This window comes from Dermochelys coriacea, chromosome 1, assembly GCF_009764565.3.
Source record: "Dermochelys coriacea isolate rDerCor1 chromosome 1, rDerCor1.pri.v4, whole genome shotgun sequence".
In the NCBI taxonomy this organism is placed as follows: domain Eukaryota; kingdom Metazoa; phylum Chordata; order Testudines; family Dermochelyidae; genus Dermochelys; species Dermochelys coriacea.
The window spans coordinates 44772584-44794737 of record NC_050068.2 but is presented as its reverse complement, the minus strand read 5'-3'; the positions used below and the strand labels follow the sequence as shown (position 1 = coordinate 44794737).

At 42.9% G+C, this 22154-nt stretch overlaps 2 protein-coding genes across 2 annotated transcripts; one reads left to right on the top strand and one right to left on the bottom strand.

Annotated features, from left to right (window-relative positions):
- Positions 1 to 727: 727 nt before the first annotated feature.
- On the top strand, positions 728 to 11313 carry MTIF3 (mitochondrial translational initiation factor 3). Its single transcript, XM_043504333.1, is given in 5 exon segments — positions 728 to 844; positions 7214 to 7698; positions 9296 to 9450; positions 10990 to 11135; positions 11137 to 11313. Coding segments are annotated over 4 exon segments (852 nt in total). The 5' UTR covers positions 728 to 844; position 7214; the 3' UTR covers positions 11204 to 11313.
- On the bottom strand, positions 11186 to 21197 carry GTF3A (general transcription factor IIIA). The gene is made up of 9 exons (XM_038402964.2): positions 20768 to 21197; positions 18621 to 18721; positions 16553 to 16649; positions 16262 to 16350; positions 15099 to 15172; positions 12592 to 12675; positions 11901 to 12130; positions 11763 to 11822; positions 11186 to 11491 (listed from the first exon to the last, which is right to left on the bottom strand). The coding sequence occupies exons 1-9, from the start codon at positions 20969 to 20971 to the stop codon at positions 11330 to 11332; spliced, it is 1101 nt and encodes a 366-aa protein (XP_038258892.1). The 5' UTR covers positions 20972 to 21197; the 3' UTR covers positions 11186 to 11329.
- Between the last annotated feature and the right edge of the window lie 957 nt (positions 21198 to 22154).

Below are 22154 nucleotides of genomic sequence, written 5' to 3'. Positions count from 1 at the left end.
CATTTGAACATGGGGTTCAGATTTGAAACTGATTTAGAAAAGATTTTTCCTCTTCTACAGAGCTGCACACACTTTATTTTCTCTGGAGAATCACAGACACACAAAAATTACACTGACAAATTTTGCAAAGGCGACAGAAACTGACTTCGAAATTTCCTCAACCCACTGCAAGAACTGAGGCAATGACTGCAAACTTTCCAATATAGGCATGAAAGGCAAACTGCCACCCATTTCCTTTATCAGTTAAAATCAAAAGGTTGCAATTTTCTAGCAGGGAGGGGCGAAGGCCAGGATCCCCTTCTCTTCCTTTTTTTATGTAGTTATTTCGTAAACCAGTTGGTAATTTCTAAACACTGAGGGCCTGATCTACAGGACCAAGCGAGGCTGATGTCAGCTGCCTTGCAACAACCTACGTCGTGCGTGTGTCTACACCCACACGTGCATCCTCCCCGCCCGGCGCCGTCCCGCTCAGCTCCAGTCGGGGCGCACAACCCGCGAGCCAAAGGCTGCACTCAGCCGCAGCCAGCGAGCGCTTCCCGAGCTGCGTCACCGCGTGTAAACCCAGTAAGCCCGGAGTGGCGCACGCGACCCCCGGACAGTAACACGCTGCAGCTCCCAGTGCCCCGCAGCAAAGGCCGTCGCCCCCCCCGGGCCCCTCCACAGACAGTCTCAGCAGACACCCCGCTTCCTCGCACAACCCCGCAAGCAGCCGCCCCGCGCGGCGCAGGCACGGGCCGCCCCCCGCCTCCCGAGCTCGCTCAGCTCCGCCCCGCTGGCGCCGCCCGCCCTGCGTCCGCCGCCGCCGCCGCCGGATCCCCCGGCCCGGCCCGGCCCGGCCCGGCAGGTAAGCGCCGCCGCCAAGCGCCTCTCGGCCCGGCCGCCTGCCCCGCCGCGGGGCTCGGAGCCGAAGGGAGGCGCGGGCACCGCGTCCCGGGCCTGCCCCAGGCGCCCTGCCGGGGGGAGAGGGAGCCCCGGAGAGCGACACCGCCCCCCACCCCGGGAGTGACCCCCCCAGGACGCTCACCCGGTGCCCCTCTCAGGACACGTACCCCCCTCCCGTACACCCACTCCTCCAGCACCCCCCAGGTACCCCCCAACGCCCCTCCCGTACACCCACTCCTCCAGCACCCCCCAGGTACCCCCCGACGCCCCTCCCGTACACCCACTCCTCCAGCACCCCCCAGGTACCCCCCGACGCCCCTCCCGTACACCCCACTCCTCCAGCACCCCCCAGGTACCCCCCGACGCCCCTCCCGTACACCCACTCCTCCAGCACCCCCCCAGGTACCCCCCGACGCCCCTCCCGTACACCCACTCCTCCAGCACCCCCCAGGTACCCCCCGACGCCCCTCCCGTACACCCACTCCTCCAGCACCCCCCAGGTACCCCCCGACGCCCCTCCCGTACACCCACTCCTCCAGCACCCCCCAGGTACCCCCGACGCCCCTCCCGTACACCCACTCCTCCAGCACCCCCAGGTACCCCCCGACGCCCCTCCCGTACACCCACTCCTCCAGCACCCCCCAGGTACCCCCCGACGCCCCTCCCGTACACCCACTCCTCCAGCACCCCCCAGGTACCCCCCGACGCCCCTCCCGTACACCCACTCCTCCAGCACCCCCCAGGTACCCCCCAACGCCCCTCCCGTACACCCACTCCTCCAGCACCCCCCAGGTACCCCCCAACGCCCCTCCCGTACACCCACTCCTCCAGCACCCCCCAGGTACCCCCCAATGCCCCTCCCAGTACACCCACTCCTCCAGCACCCCCCAGGTACCCCCTCCCAGTACCCCCATGCCCCTCCCAGTACACCCACTCCTCCAGCACCCCCCAGGTACCCCCCAATGCCCCTCCCAATACACCCACTCCTCCAGCACCCCCCAGGAACCCCCCAATGCCCCTCCCAGTGCACCCACTCCTCCAGCACCCCCCAGGTACCCCCTCCCAGTACCCCCCATGCCCCTCTCAGTACACCCACTCCTCCAGCACCCCCCAGGTACCCCCTCCCAGTACCCCCCATGCCCCTCCCAGTACACCCACTCCTCCAGCACCCCCCAGGTACCCCCCAATGCCCCTCCCAGTACACCCACTCCTCCAGCACCCCCCAGGTACCCCCTCTCAGTACCCCCCATGCCCCTCTCAGTACACCCACTCCTCCAGCACCCCCCAGGTACCCCCCCAGCACCCCCCAATGCCCCTCCCAATACACCCACTCCTCTAACACCCCCCAGGTACCCCCTCCCAGTACACTCACCCAGTACCTTTCCTAGTACACCTACACCCCTAAATGCCCCTCCCAGTACACACAGTCCTCTAGCACCCCCCAGGTATCCCCTCCCAGTACCCCCCAAATACTCCTCCAAGTACACACACACTTCTCCAGCACCTCCTGGTACCCCCTCCTGTACCCCCCAAATACTCCCTCCAGAAAACACACACTCCTCTAGCACCTCCAAATATACCCTCCCAGTATAAATCCCCCAGCACTTCCCGAAAATACCTGCTCCCAGCACACACACCCATCCCAACACCCCCAAATACCTCTTCCCAGTACACACATCCCTCCCAGCACCATGCCCCATACCACCAAGATACCCCCAAAATACCCCTTTAAAGTATACACACACTTCCCAGCACCCTTCCTAAATACCCCCTCCCAGCACCCATCTCCCAGCACATGCCCCCAAAATACCCTCTCTTGGGTGGATAAAAATGAATTTAAAATATCAGATTTTTTATTTAAACTGGATTTGTTTATTTTGTTGTTTAAATTATAAGATTTTCTTTAAAAATTAAACTGTTAAAATATCTGAATTTAATACAAAATATGCTAAAGACTAAACTTATTATAATCTCTTAAAACATTTAAAGAAAAAATAAATATGCTGAACCCATGAGCCTCGATCAAAACTTGGAGTTAAAGGCTGCTTTTCTTGATAAAGAAAGAATTGGGGAAAACATCTAACTTTTGAGATCAAGCTTTATAAATATGGCAAAATAGTTCAAGTACTATATGAAGGGCTTGTTTTGTTTAATAAAAATACATTTTGTGTGCTGTTTCCTCTGTTTAATTAAATTTGTTACCATCTTAATGCAGCTTGACAAGTCATGAGCAAAAAGTTAATTATCTAGTAAATAAGCAATATATCATTCACTATTCTCTAAAATACTAAAACTGTAGAATCAATAAGAATCTGAAAACATTAAATGAAATAATTGCTTAAGTACATGTATATAGTTATAGTGTACTCTACTAGATAGCAAAAAAAAGTACCAAATCTAATATAAAGGCTCTAATTAGTTGTAAATCAGTATGTTTGCATAATTATATCAACCAATGAGACTGCACTTTTCTTTAGAAAAGAACTGAAGTACAAATGGAAAAGTTGATTAAAATCAATAATTTAAATCAGTCCACCCTGACTCCCTCTCCCACCACAGGCCTGCAAGTACATCCCAAATACTCCTTCCCACACCATCTCTAAAATATTCCTTCCCAGCACACACACATGCACCCAAAATACCTCTTCCCAGTGCACTTGTGCACAGAAAAAAAATATCTCCCTGCTCGTGTGCATGCACACTCCCACACAGCAAAATACCTCATCCCAGCACTCAGCAAAATACCTCCCTCTCAGCATGCACACGTCAACATACACACACAGCAAAATACCTTCCCCAGACACTGTAAAACTCGTAATAAAATACCCTCTCCCTGCTGTGCATGGTCCTTTCCAGAGATTGTAACACACACACAGCAAAATATGCAACCACACCAGAAATGTAAGCAGCAAAATCCATTGATGTAAAAGACACTTTTCTCTCCCCCAGCAAATGGGGTCTGGGGAAGGGTTGGGGGCAGATATGGCATTTAAAATGTTAGCCCATGGCACTAAATAAGGAAGATAAGGAGAACAAAGTTTGAAATTATATGTATGTTTGGGGTAGCAGGAGTTTCATTTTTCTGATCGGTAATTAACAGTAAAGTAATACAAGGTTCTTTGGGATGGAGGATACGTTTTGGTTTTGAGCATGTGACATTCTTTATAATCAGGTACACTAGAGGAAAGTCAATGTGGTGCAGTGGATAGGGGACAGGACTGGGGACTCAGGTGACCTAGGTTCTAATCCTGGTTCTGCCACTGACTTGCTGTGTGACCTTGGGCAAATCACTGAATCTGTTTCCCGTTTCACCCTTCTCTGTTGTCTATTTAGAGTGAAAGCTCTTGAGCATAAGGACTGCCTCTTACTAAGTGCTTAGTCAGTACCTAACACAATAGGCTCCCAGTCATAGTAAAAGACACAGTCATCTCAAAACTTGTACCAACCGTAGGCCCTGATTCTGCAGACACCATTGGTATGTCTACACTGCAGTATAAGCCCAGGGTTTAAACTCAGGCTCAAACCTAACCCCCTTCCATCTACACGCTGTCACAGGGGCTGCCAACTCCGGCTGCCAGGGCTTGGGCTGTTGCATTGCTGTGTAGACATACTTCTAGACCCATCTTGCAGGGTCCTAGAGCCCAGGCTCCAGCCCAAACCTGGAAGTCTGTACTGCAATGAAACAGCCCTGAATCCTGAGTCAGCTGGCACAAGCCAGCTGTAGGTTTTCTTTACTGTATAGACATACCCTGAACCTGAGTCAAGCCAGGACCCAGGGTTCAACTCTATTGCTTTACCGCAGCGGTTCCCAAACTTGTTCCGCCACTTGTGCAGGGAAAGCCCCTGGTGGGCCGGGCCACCTTTGTTTACCTGCCATGTCTGCAGGTTTGGCCAATTGTGACTCCCAGTGGCTGCGGTTCACTACTCCAGGCCAATGGGAGCTGCTGGAAGCAGTGCGGGCCAAGGGACGTACTGGCCGCCGCTTCCAGCAGCCTACATGGTGCACTTTAGATGCTGGAGCCCCAGATTTGGACCGAAGCTACAACTCCTAACCTGGGGCTACACATGCATAGGCTCCCTATACAATACATGTGGAGAGAAAGGGGCCTAAGAGTGGGATCCACAAAAGCCAGTGTGCTAGGCAGGGAGCGGCCTAAACTAGGCAATAGGAGACATCAAGGACAAGAGTTTGTTGTAAGCTGTGCCCTTTTGCAGACTTAAGCACCTATCTCTGCTTGCTATCCACAACCTGGAACTTCTGTCATGGAGTAATGTGGTTTAGGATATGTTTACACTACAATGTAAGTCCAGAATTTGTAGAACTCGAGTTAGCAGACCTTGAGTTTGTTAACCTAGGGCTTGAGCCTCTACGTTCATTTGTAACCTCCAGTTAGGAATTGTTGAACCTTGGGTTCCAACCTGGGGTTTCCAGCATCTACACTGCATTATGTGGGCCCAATTCCAATCAACCATATCTCAGATTTTCTCACGCCCTCCCAAAATGTGGCCGCTCTAGCCTTTTGTTCATGGTGCAGTGTGGGAAAACTTGACTGTCCACCAAACTTGACTGTTCAGAGGACAAAGAAAGTTGGCCCATAGGATCCTTTTGGCAGACTCCCAGAGCATGCATCTACTAGGACTGTGTCTATATTGCAAAGCAAAAGGGTTTGAATCCAGAGTCCGAGCTTGACTCAGGCTCGGACCCTCCACCCTGGTGGGGTCCTGGGAGCCTGGGTCTGAGCCCTCTGTTAGTGCAATTTGGGTAGACAGAATGGGGGGTAGGCTTGAGCCTGGGCTTACACTGCAGTGTAGACATACTCTATGAAATACTGCTCCATTCCATATGCAAACTCCTACCTTACCTTCCTCTTCCCAGTCTGCCTGCTTCACAAACATCACCTTGGACAGAAAAAAGCATTTTAACAGCTATGGTTGGATAGCCATTGTAAAATGCACTCTCCCCCCACCCCTTGGTTTCTTGGCTGAGTGCATTCTCTATGTAAGCTCTTTAAATGCCTTTGGAGGAGTAAGGAGAAACATCAGGATATTGTCCTAACTCACTACTCTGAAACCAGTAAAGATTGTGGACACCTTTAAACACTGTCAATACCAAATCTTTATTTTCAACTTCTGTCAAAATAATATAGCTTGACAAGTTAAACCACTAATATAGATGCAGCTGTGCTCTAATATTACTGCATATTTGTCTGAACTTAGAGATGATAGAGCTTTCTAGTTTAGTTACTGAAATGACAATAGGACTTAGCCCATATAACAGCAAAACTGCCAAGTATTCTCTTTGATTACTTATATGGGATTAAGTTTGGGTAGCTCATATTTTAAGGAAAATAAACTATTATTATTATTGAAAAAAGAAAAGGAGTACTTGTGGCACCTTAGAGACTAACAAATTTATTAGAGCATAAGCTTTCGTGAGCTACAGCTCACTTCATCGGCTTATGCTCTAATAAATTTGTTAGTCTCTAAGGTGCCACAAGTACTCCTTTTCTTTTTGCGAATACAGACTAACACAGCTGCTACTCTGAAACCTATTATTATTGAGTCAGTGATGTAAGAAATAAGTTGTATATTAAAGGACAATTTCAACCCTGGGATAAATGTGTGCTCCTCTCTATGGGGTGGCTACAGGTATGGTAAAGGTCAGGTTTTAACTGCATGTTCAAAGATTATGCATGGAAGTCTCATTCTTTTAAGTTCCAAGCCTCCTATAAGCCTCAGGGACATGACCGTCTAAGGACTTTGCAGAGATATGATGCATAAACCTCAGCTTCTCTTGGGTGTCTTAGTGGACCCAAGTCAGTGTAGTATAAGTGAAAGAAAATATTCTAATCAGGCAGGGTGCCAGCAGCACCAGGAGAGAGGTTCCACTGTCAGATTTTCCATCCAACTTTCTTCATTTGTGCATGTAACTTCAAATGCTGAGACTTTATTTAAAAACAAAACCCACTCCTCCGGTCTATGGCAAACTATCTGGTCTTACAATGGTAAATCAGCTAGCTCACAGAACTCTTTGGGGTTCTTTAAAGTTTAGACCCTACATTTTAAAATTTTGGAAAAAACCTTCATTGAATATGACCCTTCAGAAGCTTGAAATGGTTTCCCTGCCAAACCTTCTTTCTCTATTGCATGAACACTTTATTACTGTAGGGTCGTTGATGACTGTGCACCTTGCGTCTTACTAAATCAAAAAATACATGACTTTGCAAACAAATGAAAGGATAGTTTAAGAATTAGGGCTGCCAACTTTGCCTTAGATCTTTTTAACTAATGACTAGAAGTTTGTTTTTTTCTTTTTTCCCCACTTTCTCAGAATGGCTGCCCTTTACCTAAAGAAATTAATACATCAAGCCACAAGGAATGAAACTAGTTGCATAAATAAATACTTCAACATTCCTTTGGTGCAAACTATGCAAAAGACCACATTCTCTCAAGCATTGATGGTGATGGCTGGTGCTAAAAGAAGACTTATGTTTGTACCTACAAAATCATTTTGTACAACTGGAGAAGCTGAAAAGAAACCAGAAGGAAAGAAAAAAAACTCAAATGCCCAAAAAACATTTGGAAGCATTGGGAGGAAAATTCCTCAGAGGATCCTTCATGTAATTAGCGAAAACGGGGACAGCTTAGGAAATATGCACAGAGGAGATGTGATTCGACTCATGAATGATCGTGATCTGAAGCTTGTTCCACTGCGTGAAAATGAAGAGCCTCCAGTGTACAGACTAATGACGGGGAAGCAGATTCACGAAGAGCAGCTCAAACGCAGAGAGAAACAAAAAGCAAGTTCAAAAGCTGGTAGGTGCCTTGTTAATATAATATTAAACAATTTGAAAACTGCTGTATTAGAAGTAGTGGCAGTAGATCAAATCCTGTTTGTTACATCAATGTAAATCCAAAGTACTGTCATCACAGTCAATGTTATTTTGGATTTGCATGCTGAAAAAGCAAAAATTGGTTTAGTCTAGTTAATGTAGAAAACCATTCTATTATGCTCTCATAATTTATATTTTGGCTTCGGGTATTGTTTAAATACTTATATAAATGAATAACCTAGATTCTGGTACCATGGCATTCATATTGAATTTTTGTTCTTTTAAATGATCATTAATTTTATTAATGCAAACTTCTTCATAAATGACACACAGCTTTTACAACTGAATATGCCATATCTATAAGAAGCATACTTTTATCACTGACTGTCACAAAACATTGCTCAACATAAAGGAGAGAAAATTTGGAAGGCTTGGCAACAATGAATTTACAGTGTTCCAAATGGACCTTTCCACTTTTTTTTTTAATATAAAATAACCAGAATTATTCAATTTCTCCTCATAAATCATTCTGTACCTGTAATTTAAATTATTGGGTTAATAACTTGGCAAGATGGAGCACTTAGAGAAGGTGTTTGTATATAGCGACGTCTGACTGTCTTATGTTATCCTCATGCAAACGAAGAAATTGTTCATACTTTTTGAAGTTTTCTGCTAGTTATTACTGATTTGAGACAAGTGAGCTACAGCAGTAACTCCACTGTAACAGTTTTGGTTAGCTCTTGTTAAAACACCTACAAAAAGAAGTTTGTAACAATGGATATTTAAGAGCATGCGCAGAAGGTGGGAGGAGAATGAGTTGTGTTTATGCTATTACAAGGACTTATCATCTGTAACAGAATTCAAGGCTGTGTGATCTTTTGAAACAGAACCAGAGATGGAGTGGAGGGTGATGACTAATTTTTAAAAGTTTGCCCACTTAACTATACAATGGGAAAACACTTTAATCTTTTTATATGTGAAAAAACAATTAGGAATTTATACATTTCATGGCAGGTACACCTTGGAACAGCCTTATTTGTTAAGTACTTGAGTTGTACTCAGCCTTATCCGAGACAGACCTTGACCAAACCTGGTTAGTCTGAAAAACAGGGACTGAGTGATTAGAAATGGTAACTTTAAGATTGTAATCCTTTCCCCCAAAACCCTCTAATTTAATATTGGTTAATAGTTATGAGCCTTCTGGAAAAGAGAGCTCTTTAAGAGGGATGTTGAAGGAGGAAAGGCGTGCCATAATGGTAGAGGGAAGATGTTCCAAGCACAAGGAGCAGCATTGGAGGAGGCAGCCTGGTAATGAGCAAGATAGGAGGACATAAGGTATTGTGGAGTGGTGCAAAAAGAACGATAAACTGGTAAGACAGGGAACTCTTAATGGAGTAGGCAAGATGGGTTCTTTAGAATGAAGACACTTGTCTGACCTGTACTTTTCTCCCCTCACCCCCCAAAAACACAAAACAATAAAACTCCCAGTAGCCTCAGTGCATTAGAACACTGAATAGGGGTGTACACAACACTACTACTACTTCTTTGAAGCCTACATATTATTGGTTATATTTTAACAGGGCCTGTTCAGCTGAAGGAGTTAACTTTTTCTGCAACTATTGCAAAACATGACTTAGAGACCAAAATTAGACAGATTCAGCAGTGGATTGATAAGAAGCATCATGTCAGAATTTCTGTACAGCAACGAAATGTTGCAGATGGACCAGAAAAGATGGTAAGCTATATTAAGGTTTTTTAAAATGTCTGATCAGCCAAGTGTATTAAATAAGGTGGCAAGTGCTAAGTATTTCCAGGAATAATACTGCTTTCTTCCTTTGATAGTATACCTCTTATTAGTAAAAAAGTAGTGGTTGTGACATTAGTACCGAGGGCAAAACCTGCTTCCTTTTATCAGACACCACTTTTCAAGACTGTTTCTTCACAGAGTTTGAACAATGCATTTACACAAGTAAATCTCACACACTGTTGTCTAGAAATGTTAACACTGCATTATTCTACTGCATAGTTGGTGTAGAGTAAGAATCTGGAAGTTGAAGCTAAACAAAAATTCAGAGTGGAAATTAGGTTTAGCTGTTTAAGAGTGAGAGTAGTTAACCATTGGAACAATTTAGCAAGGATTATAGTGGATTCTTCCTCACTGGCACTTTGTTAATGGAAGAGTGGATTTTTTTTTTTTTAAAGAGATAGTAATTCCTTTTGAATTATACCATGGGAAGTTTTATGTCCTTTGTTCTACAGAAGGTTAGACTAGATGATCAAAATGATCCCTTCTGGCCTTGGAATCTATGACTCCCTTCCACAAATATGCATGAAAGCTAGGTTATTGTACTTGACCACCTAGCTGACAAATGCAAAGCATCCAGCTTCTGCCTCCCCACTCCTAGTGGAGTACCTTCTTTATCAATACCGTTTACTGGAGAGTCAATGAGTGGCTTCTAAGGTATGATTCTTTTTTTCAGTACACTTTATTTTGCAGTGACTTACCTCTGATCATGGTGGAGCTACTTGCTAATTTAGGAGAATAGGCCTTAATGTCTCACTGTGATGCAATTCTTGTGTGTAAATATTAATGATTTATTTTAAAAGGGGAACAAAATTTGATACAGATTTAATAAAATGCTTTTTGCAAGTAAGAGTGAGAAGAACAGGGCTCCCCCTACTCATGCAGGTACAAAACAGTATCTTCCATGATCCCATTCAGTCATTACAAATTAGTTTAAGACTGACTTTCAGACTAAAGAAAGTCACTGTCCCTACCCCTGATGGATTCTCTACTTCTGACATTTTATAACTTATTTTACAAATGTTTCCTTCACTCAGTCACTAGTTGAGCCTACAGCTGCAACTGGCTAGCCTTTTCTATTAAAGGAGTTCATGGTCACAGCATGCTTATAATTTCACTTCAGAATCAAGTGAAAAGATATGTCTGTAAAGGAGAATGTGCTTACTGGAACTTCACCACTGAAACAGCCTTCTAAAATGGAGAGATTTGGTAGTGGCTGCAGCCCTTTAAAAGCTTCACATTCTGTGGTGATGAGTAGAGTAAAAGAGAACTAGGAAAAGACAAAGTGATTAGCTCTGCTTTGGACCATGAGTGCAGCACAGAGATAATGGTGTATCAGATTAACTGTAAGAAATTGCCACAAAGGTAGAGCAGACTTAACATTTTAATCTCTCTTCACTTACTCTGAAGAATTACTAAGAGTAGCCTGCTTAAGTCCAATTGTTAATATAATCAAATTTTTATTTTCAGCTGGCTCTCTTTGATCAGATTGTTGCGACTATGCCTGAGAAAGCTACTTACCTATCCCAGCCAAGAGTAGCTAAAGAAGGAAAGAGTACATGTGTTCTGAGACACACGTCAGACAAAGAAGCTAGTGAGTACAGGAAAATGGAAAAAGAAGAACAGGGACATTCTGAAGAAGGAGCGTGGAAATGAAACTACTGAGTCAAGTGAACTGCAGTGATTTTAACCAAACACCTGGAGTGACTACAAAACAAAATATTCAGTTTTCTACACAAGACATTATAAACTTGCCCATGTGATAATAAAGCAAATTGTCAATTCTTGCTGAAATTGTCTTCAGAAGTCTCTAGTGCAGCGTCAGTGTTTCAACAGTTGGTAACTCATTTTCTCCAGGTTTATTCAGAGCCTTATTTTCTGTTGCCGCTTTAACCTTTCGTCGCTGTGCTTTAGGAGGAATATATCCACTCAAACGAGAGGCCAGACTTCGTTTAGGACGAGTTTGTTTTGCCTTATAAAAGATTCACAGTACAGAATTAGCAGCCTTCCTACTTTATAGATTAAAAAATCCTGATAATTGGAACACTCAAAATTAATCTTTGCCCTCCTTTACAGTATTTAAATTCCGAAGTCTTCAGAGTGCCTACATAAAATATAGTAGCTAGACTAGCTTCCACTTTTAAAGACATTTTACATAATTGTATGTGTTAAATTAATTTATGTTTTGCTCCTTGAAGTGAAAGGAAATGGCTCAGAGGTGTTTCCAGAAGTACTTGACTTACTTTTAAGTTCAGCTTTCCTTTGTCAGGATCATGTACAACAGCATGCCTTGCAAGACTTTGCTGCAATTGAGAAGAAAGTTATATGGACATGACCCAAGAGAGGATATTTTGGATTTTAAGGCAGTCTACAATACCTACTTTCATTGCAAACACTTTTCCACAGCCAGCATAATCACAAAAAAATGGTTTTTTCTCCTCATGAAAAGAAAGAATATGGCTCTGAAGATTAAACACAGTTGTGTAAGTTCTCCCACAACCTTCTCTTGGGCATCGACATACTTCTCTTTCTTCAGCATGCGTTTTCTGATGTTGTCTGAGGTAATCTTTGCGTTTGAATGTTTTAGAACATAAACCACAGATTACTGGCTCTAGGTGAAAAACAAGAACAGGGCAATTTACTAAAAAAAAAAATCCAAATGAAGGTTCTGACTAACTCAAATCAGTCCTTTAGAATGAGACTCTGCAATACATATTCACTAATTGAAGGAAATTCAGGGGCTGTTTCATGTGGTTCCCATCCTAGACTATTCATATTTTGTGTAATAGGATATAGTTCCTTAGCACATGATCACATCTGTGGGCAAACGGGACAGACTTTAGTATTTTTCCAATTACAGATTAGCCAGAATGGTATAGAAGTATCTCATATTAATCTGTATTATTTTGTAATTAATAAAATATATATTAAAATTAATTTAAAAAGAGCAGGTTGGTAAAACGTTTAGTGAGATTTCCCTTTAAGTTAGTATTTGGGTTCTTATCCAGTACACTAGAGCACTGAATTTAAGTCACTGTAAAGAACTGTAAAAACAAGTTTTACTGGGCTTACCTGCATGACTGTCCTTCAGATGTTTTAGATGTTCTGTCCATGTTTTCCCAACAAATGAACAGTTGTCTTTTTTGCATGCATATCCTATTAAACACATGGTTTAGGTTTAGAAAATAAACTTGAACAGTGTTAATTTGCCAGAGATCAGTCAACTAAACGTTAGATACACATATATACCTGCTCAATACAGGTCCAAGATAAGCGAAACGTCATTCTTAACTTCCAATGCTTGAATGGTTAAGGAAATGCATCATCTGAGTGTGAGAGGTTTTTGAGCACTCCCCCCATCTTCTTCCAGACCACCTCTTACTTGTCTCTCCCACAAAAAGAAAAGTTTCCACTTAACTGACTTTTTCGAAAAGAGAATTTTGAACCTTGGCATAGTGATATTTCTGAATCTTGAACAATTTGATAAAGTTTTAAGATTGAAAAGTGTCACTCTAAGTGGATGGAATGGTTTTTAGTTAAGGCTAATGAATCCCTTTCCCACTTGGACATCACTATACACTTACACAGCCTAACCGGCAAAGGCGGCTGCTGAGACAGTGTACCAGGAGATTAACATCTCCCCGCCCCCTGTCAAAAAAAAGCACTATCATCACTCTCAGAGCAGGAAGAAAGCTGGACACAATGCAAGTCTCATGATTTTGGAGATTCTCCCTAACTTGCTAAAGTCTGCAACTTCTTACTTTCATTTAGAAAAATGAAATTTGCTACCAAGATATAGTTAGTAGCAAGAGTCTGAAGTTGCCCCTCCTTTTACTCAATTCACTTTTCAAGGCAGGAAAATGGAGTGCAACACAGGAGTTGTCAAAACTTAAATTTTACATCTTCTGGTAAGTGTACAACAATGCTAATGCAGCCACACTGTTTTCATGCTAAGTGCATAAGCTATATAGAGAGATCTGTTTTGCTAACGTATACCTAAAATCCACAGCATGTGCAACATGGCTCTGTGTGTAAGGCTGCTAGAGTATGTTCATGTTAATCCTTGCAGCCCTCAAATTAAGAGAATTAGCTAGGATACATAGATACGGCATCAATTACCTATGTAGCATACTTTCAAGTTCATAGCAGCCAAGAGCCACTGGCTATTTGTCCTATGTGAAATGAGTAGTTCAGTCCAATTCCGAATTAAAATACCTCATTATGAAGTGGTATTGCGATTAGCTCCTTTGTTGGCAGTCAGCAGAGAGTGCAAGACCACAGACTATCCTCAGTTCTTAGACGGCTTCTCACTAAGAGCCGAGATGGGGCAGAACAGCACACTTAGGCACTCACACTGTAAATCTGACTGGAACCAAATATTGGGCCTACAATACTTAAGCTATTGAAATTGTACCTAGATTTTGAGATAACTGTCTTCTTTCATTCTACCAGTGTAAGCCACATACCAATCTTTGATTTGCCAAGACACGAGTTTGCATCAGGTATGATTAAACTAGGTTTAAGTCATTTGACTGAGGAGTTAAAACTGAGCAAAACTGTATCTTAAATTAGGTACTTATATGGCCCCCATCACTGTATTATCCGAGTGCCTCAGGAGCTAATGTATTCATTCTCAGCCTCCCCGTGAGGTAGGCAGGTACTATTATCACGATTTTACAGATGAGGAATGGAGTCACAGGCGAGGGCCCAGATTTTTAAAGATATTTAGGCACTTCTCTACTCAGCATTGCAAGGCACAAATGACAGCCAACTAAGTCTCATTTTCAAAAAAGGCATATCTGCACTGCCCTGCAATTTGGGCTAAGGTGGTGTGAATAGCTGTGTGCACCAAAGCACTGTAACTCCCCTGTATGGATGATGTAGGCATGAACTTAAAGTTCCTACATCTGCATGAGATTAAGTCTTGCTCCGAGTTCCATGAACTTTCAGTATGTACCTAAATCACTTTTGAAAATTAGGCAAACTGCTATATCATTTATTCCTTGAAATGCTGAGCAGAGAAGAATCTTAGAGGTATGCAGGTGCCTATTGCGATTTTCAGAAGTTGGGAGTTAGGCACATGGGCACTTTTCAAAAATCCCACATCTGCATTTTTAGGCCCCTTAATAACTTTAAATATTGTGCCGTATGTGGGTTACACAGGAAGCATGTGGCAGAACAGGGAACAGTATCCAGGTCTCCCAAGTCCTAAAATAGTGCCTTAACCACCAGACCATCGCATCAAAATAATCTCAGAGGGAAGGAAAGTGTGATCTAGGAAGGACCTACCTGAGCAGTATGACTAAAAACACTTGGAGCTATTCTGCCAAGCCTGTGAATGTTGTCACTTACATTAAAAGTGAAGTTACACACTGAATCCTGGAACACCCTATAATTACACCTCAGCCAGCTATCCAATTAGTCTGTGCTGTTTTGTGTCAATTTAGGCTATTTGGTTCGTGAAGTGAGGGCCATGTCTAGATCTGGCTGTAGATCTCCAAGCCCCCAGGCTACACTGAAAAACAAGCTATTTTTGTGGCACTTCAGTGTGACTGAAGCAAGAGGGAGAACTAGATTACCTTCATGTATCTTCTCATGCCGTTTTAGTCTACTTGGAGTAGGAAAATGTTTTCCACATCCTTCATGACTACATCTAGGTGTTAAACACATTAAAAACAATCAAACAGGGTAAAACAAAAGACACTAATGAGCCAAAAGCAATTAGAAGGGTGCAATCAAATGTATTTTTTCAAAAAAAGATTCTCTATATTTTTTATAATAAAAACAGAACACTACACAGCACAGCTCTGATAAGCCTGATCCACTCAACAGCTGCAGCTTTATGTCGTAATTATGAAATATTTTCTATGTATATAGCAAGTTTCGTCTCAGACTTTAAAAGCTTAATTAAACCTCGTGTTATCCCTGTGAGGTAGTTTCTCCTTCTGTAAAATGGGGATAGGTTAAATGATATATCCAAGGCAATGCAACAAATCAATACCAGAGCTGGGGGTAGGGTGGGGAAAAACCAACAGTAATCTGTCTCCTATTCTTGTAATCTAGCCAGCGGACTATGCTGCCTCCTTCAGTTATGTTACATATAGTTAGAAGTAACAATGGAACTCATAAGGAAATTCCACCTATAAGAAATAGACCTAATTTTGCTTCCATCAATTAACACGGGTTTTGCTTTACTAATGGAGATGTACAACTCCACAAAGGTAGTGCTTTTCAGTCGAACCAATTGTGTCCTTACACCTAACTCACTTTTGCTCACCACTCACCTGTGTTAATTAAGCAGCTACTCCCCGCTGGGGAAGCAGGCAGGGGAGCCAATCTGGTAAAGGAAAATGCTATTCTACCTATGGATTACACTTTATATGTAAAATTTAAACTATACAATTGGATGATGCTGTAACAAATCCAAAGCATTAAATATGCAAAATATTTCCAGTTATGGAGCACAGGACTATTGCTCAGAATAGACTGACAAAGTGAAGGGACAGTTCAACACATGCATGTGTATGTATGTCTGTAGAGCAGAAGTAAGCTGTTAAACCTGAAGTTAGCCTAACAGCATCCCTTAAAAATAAAAAGGAAAGCATGTTTACATATAAAAAGTCCATAATCAATGCAGATTATTTTTATCCTGTATTATCCACCCACACTGAAGATCTCTTATCTTATTTCATTTAAATATTGTATACGGAACATCTACAGTTTATTAAAATTATTCACCTACTTGAAAAAAGGTTCACTTGTGTGTTGACAATGATGAACTTTTAGCTGTTGATGTTTTCTAAAAGACTTGCTACAACCTTCAAAGTCACACTGTTTGGAAAATTAAGTTGGTTATGATTAGAGAGAGGCCAATATGATCCACAGGTTTTTGCTAATATTACAAATTCAGTACCAAATATGCAACTGTTTTATAACAACACTTGAACATGCACTCAGGATCTGAAATATTTGGTTAACTATGTTAAGTGAAGGCTGTTTAATGCTAAGCATATATTAGCAAAGAGTTACTTACTACATACTGCTTTTGCTGATTTTCGTGCTTGCGTTCAACATGCTTCTTCAAGTTTGATTTTGTTGTAAATTTTTGATTACAACCATCAGCTGTGCACCTACAAATAAATTATATTTTCTTAATACTGTATTCAGATAATCAGGAGAGTGAAGGGAAAGAACTAGAGCAACAAGTTTAATTCTTTATATACACAAGTCAATATTTTTAACGATCGTACAGTGTCTTCAAAATATTGCACAAACATTAATCAAATCTCACAACCATCCTACAGAGTATTATCTATATTTTAAAGATAAAATGGAAGGATAAGTGACTCATTTAAGGCTACAGTAGAAATCCCTGTCAGAGCACAGAAATTAAAATTTAGGGGTTCCTGGCTCCCACATCATCACATATCCACACCAATTCTTGGCAGTTTGTACTTAGTGTTAGAAAAGTTAGAGTGCTTAATAGTATTATGGTATTAAAAATTCCTGAAATCTTTTAATAGACAGTCTTATTACTGTACAGTTTCTTTCATCTTGAAAGCTCCAAGAGAGTTCAACCCATGTAGAAGTCACTTCATCCACTGAAATAGGGCAATATGTGGTAGTTTAAAACAGCCAACAGTAACACTACAAATTTAAAACAAGCAACAGTGTTCTCTGTTTTATGTCTCGTTTGAAAGAGGGGCCTTTCAGCAGCAGTGCTCCCTAGCTATGTTGGGACATTGACTCACTTCTTAATTGAAGGACAAAATACTAGCGGCTGAATCACCAACATCCTACCGAACCTGTTTCTCTTCGTATTCCAAGTTCTGTCCATGCCCAATCCTGTTCAGCAGAAAAGACCTGGCTGACCAAGTTAATATGGTTTTGCATTTTCAATTTGGTTCATTTGCAAAAAAAGGTAAAATAATTACTTGGTAAGTTTATTTACACAGTGCTTCAGTGACCTCATTAAGAGTAAGAAATACATAGCTACATCCCCCCATTCGCATTAGTAACAGAACTTGTTGGGAATTTTTTGACAAAATGATTTTGTTCAGAAAACATCATTTTCGCTAAACCAAAACTTTCATGGGAATGTACCAGATTTGATTAAAAACTTTCCTTGGGAAGTGGGAGACCAAGGGTCAAGTCCCTGCTCTGAATCAGACAACAGTGTCTCATTCTGTTTTTTTGTGGTGGGGGGAGGGAACCAACTTTAAAACATCTTTGTTTCATCTGCTTATGGAACAGGAACATTTATGAAATCTAAAAAATTCTCCTGGGACAGGAAAACAATTTCCCACCCAGCTCTTGTTAGTCAGGTACATAAAATTTTGTACATGGCAATATGCATTTTTAATATATTACAAAACTAAAGGAGTGATTTCTGAAGATTTTAGTAGTATAGGAAAGTTTAAATGACAGTGTCATTTAAACATTGTTTCAGTTCTGGTCACATCTCATGAAAAGACTTCCACTGGAAGAGTCTGAAAAGGTTAATGCTAGTTATTTGAGAAAGGAGGCCAAAAAAAAAAAAAAAAAAAAAAAAAATAGACACCCATAAGACAGCAAATGGAACATCAAAGGTAGTAAATCAGGCAGTCCTATTTACTTTCTCTCAACCTAAAAGCAAGGAGGCATCCAATGAAACAAAGAAAAATTTAAAACTGATAAAAGCAAAGAGAGGCCAAGAGCTTAGTAGGATTCCAGTAAAGGATTTGGTATTTGTCCTGAGAACATGCAAAGCTACCTTAGATTAGATAAACTAGAACCCTCAGGCATCATTGCACAAGCCAACCACTAACAGCTTGGTGCTAGAAGGACAGGGTATTCCATAAACATCTACTATGGATTCCCCCCACCCCACCACCCTCTGAAGCATCTAGTATGGGCCATTGCCAGATACAGGATACTAGGCTAGATGGCCCACTAGTCTGAAGCAGCATGCCAGCTTGTGTTGGTTTCTATGACACTGAAATCATATTAGTGTTATACTTTGTTTGGCTTTCCTGAATGTAAGTTTTCTATTTAGGTTTGTTTCTATAGGACAGCAGCTAATAGTCTTTTCAGTGCCTGAAGGAAAAGAGTACACTACTTACTCAAATGGTTTTTCTCCACTGTGCGTAAGAAAGTGGCGGGTAAGATGGAAGTCTCTGGTGAAACCTTTACCACAACCAATATAATTGCAAACAAATGGTCTCTGAGAGAGAGAGAGAGAGAGAGACACTGCTTAAAAATCATAAAAGTAAGTTATTTTAGGAGACTGATTTTCAGGAAAAGCTTCCCTTATATTAATGAAGCCAAGTGATTTTTTTTTTTTAAATATAAACATCAGTGCATTTAAGAACCACGAGGAAAAAAAAAATCAAAGCATACAGGGCACAGGTATAGTCAGTGTTAAATCATTAATAGTTACAGAAAATGTTTTTAAAAATTCATTAATGTGCATAAATTGTTTCTTTATAAAATTAAAGCATTTTATATCCTCAGGTTGCACACACAAACTGTTATGGGAACCCATTTAAAATATTTTCCTAGATAAAAAGAAGAGTCTCAATCTTTAATCTGGATTTTTTTTTAATTTAAGAAAATGCCAAAAATCTGTACCCACAAGCCTTTGAGTTTATTTCTAGAGTTCAGACAAGTTTCTTATAAGATGATTAATGTTTCAGAATTAGCACAGGGTGATCTTACAATAGTCTAACTGAAAGACGGAGAAAAATATTAATGCATTTTTTGTTTACATTGTGTATTTGACAGCATTTTGAATATACTCCTTTTCATTTTGAATATAGTGTTTTACTAAAGTTAGTTTCCTCTTTTAGTGTGTTTTTTCCACACAGCCACATGGGAAAGCACACACGCTTAAAAAATAAATAAAAACAGGGAAGTTTGATGGTCAAGCCACAAAATTTGGTAGGAAGACAGACACGTGAAGGACCTGGATCTACTTTTAACTAACTAGATTTCAAATAAATAGTGTCCTTTTAAATTGCTGGAGGCTATTAACATGGTACAATGCTTTCTATTTCTATAGATTCTTTCACCCAAGGAGCTCGAAGAATTATCAGAGGTTTGTAAAGTGCTGTAGAAATATGTTGCCAATCCTGCAATGGACTATGCAATCCCAGGGAGCCCCAAATGATTTCACTAGGGGAAAAGACAGAGGAGGGAGTCTGTTCAAAGTCAGTTGAAGGATCAGGGTCCAAGTGAAGCATACCACCACCTCACAGATGAGAAGACTAAAGCACAGAGAGGTTAAAGTGCAATGTGAGTGGGGGCTTTTTTTAAAATTACAATTTTTTTAAATCGATTTTCTGAGAGAACATCCTTTGTTATACCTGGATTTTTTTTAAAAATTCTTTTAGTTTAAAAGGCAATTTAGTGTTTTTTGTGTTCTTCTGTTATGTTTAGAAAGGCATCACCAAACATGCTCAGTCACCCCCCCCCACACCAATAATTCACAATCTTGTCTGTGACTTGGTTACTTCCAGTTTAAGTTCTGCTGCTACTATGAATGTAAACATCCTCTTGGAGAACCTAGGGAAGGGTGTGCACCCTCAATAAAAGTGAAACCACCCACAGTGTTGCCAAACCTTCAAAATAAAATGATGAGAAAAAACAAGGAGTTGTTTTTATTATCTCTTTCAGTCACAGTAATCACAGCGGTTGCTTGTGACAACAGCAGACACCAGATTTTTCAGGTGAAAGTTATGATTTCCAAAGTGATACCGCCCAACAAAGTTGTAAATGGTACGCAGGAGTCCCAGTGCCCATTTACAGAGCTGTGCTCAGTAAGTGCTGCACGCCTTGTGCATCACTTTCTCCGAGCTGTTTCCTGTTGAGATAAGTTTCCGCCTTGAAGAGATGGCTCTGCTCCTGGCCTTAAAGTTTCTTGATATCCCTCAACTCCTGCCTTACACCATTGCAAAATGCCCAGTTAGACCTTGCTGCCCCTCCCCAGGGCTATATTATAGTGTGAGGCCTCATGGGCATGGCCCCAGGGGGCAGCAGAGCAGGCCTGGTTCATCTGGCAGATCAGCCTGGATCCTCATCCTGCCCTGGCAGCGCAGCGGCTCCCCCAGCTCTGGGATCTTGGAGCGAGAGACACTGAGTAGGGCTCCATAGGTGGCCAGCTCGCCCCAGCCCCGCCCCCTCCCGTGCCAGCCCTGGCTCCGCCCACTTCCCGACCCCACCCCAGACTTGCCCCCCCCCATATGTACCGGCCCCGCCCTCGCCCTCTCACCTCCCCCGTGTGCCGGCAGAGGTGCGCGTTCAGCCTCCAGGCCTTGCTGAACGTGGCCTCGCAGTCGGGGAAGGAGCAGAGGAAGCGCTTAGCACAGTCCGCGGGGGGTCTCGCCTCCCCCACGAGGCCCCGCACAGGCAACCGCCGGCTCTGTACGCACTCGGCAGCCGCTCCCGCCGCGGCCTCCTCCTCGTCCCCGGCCATGCTGACACCACGTGACGCGCTCTTTTGCTTGGCGCCGCCCGGCGTCGTCTTCGTGTCCCCTCTCGGCTCCTATCCTCCGGCGCGCGCCCGCTTGACCTCCGTGCGCTGCCGTTGGATTGGCCCGCACTACGCTGTGTGCGCGTGCCAACAAGGCGCGTCGGCCCGCGGGCGTCACGTGCTCCTGGGTGAGCGTCAGGACGCAGCCGGGAGACGGTGCTCCCTGGGATAAAAGAGTGTGCGCAGGCGCTGTAGCCTGTTGGGCGTCTCTTCCTTGCGAGTGAAAGAGAGCGGTTGGGGCTAAAGGAAGGAGGCGGAGACTTGCTTTAGGGGAGCGGCCTAGGACCCTGGAGTTGTGGGTTCGATTCCAGTCTCCATCCCTGAGCTGTTGTGTGCCCGCCTGTCCGTAGCCGTTGGAGGAGGCAGGAAGTGGCCATGTGTAGAGGATCAACTGTGGCTCCTTCTGCCAACACACTCTGTGCGCCTGATGTATAGCTCACGAAGAGGCCGGCCTCCTGCCATCTAATCCTCGGGCAAGGGGCACCTCAGACTCCCTGCCTGGGGAGCAAAATACATTACCTGTGGGGGGAGGTGTATGTATTTGAATAAACAGCCTCGAACACTAGTTACTGCCACAAGTTAGGACAGCTATTGGGTAAGCTATTAGGACAGTTTTGGGTAAGCAATACCATTGGGCACAAAGGTCTTTCACGTAAGAAGATTTGATGTACCATAGCTGAATGTTTAAGATTATTCTTACACACTTTAGCATCTCCATTATTAGCAGGTACCGGATTTTAGATGCTACAAAACAGAAACAAGTGTTGCAATTAAAATGTTTTATGTTCTGAGCTGTAGTTAGTAAAAGTCCACCAGCACAGATTTCTTTCTCGGCTGGGTGTTTGTTATGCAGCCCTAGGAGAGCTCATGCTACGTAGAATAACCCTGGTTGTCGCCTTAGTTTCTTACTCATGCATATAAACAAATTCTGTTTGTCTTAAAATCATAGAAGATTAGGGTTGGAAGAGACTTCAGGAGGTCATCTAGACCAACCCCCTGCTCAAAGCGGGACCAACACCAATTAAATCATCCCAGCAAGGGCTTTGTCAAGCCCAGCCTTAAAAACCTCTAAGGATGGAGATTCTGCCACCTCCCTTGGTAACCCCTTCCAGTGCTTCACCACCTT

Coding starts and splice junctions, on each gene's coding strand:
- GTF3A (XM_038402964.2), bottom strand. CDS start 20,971: ATGGCCGGGGACGAGGAGGAGGCCGCGGCGGGAGCGGCTGCCGAGTGC. Junction 15,173..16,261: donor ACAAGTGAACCTTTTTTCAA/GTAGGTGAATAA, acceptor TTTAACACCTAG/ATGTAGTCATGAAGGATGTG. Junction 11,823..11,900: donor GAAAAGTGTTTGCAATGAAA/GTAGGTATTGTA, acceptor TCTCAATTGCAG/CAAAGTCTTGCAAGGCATGC.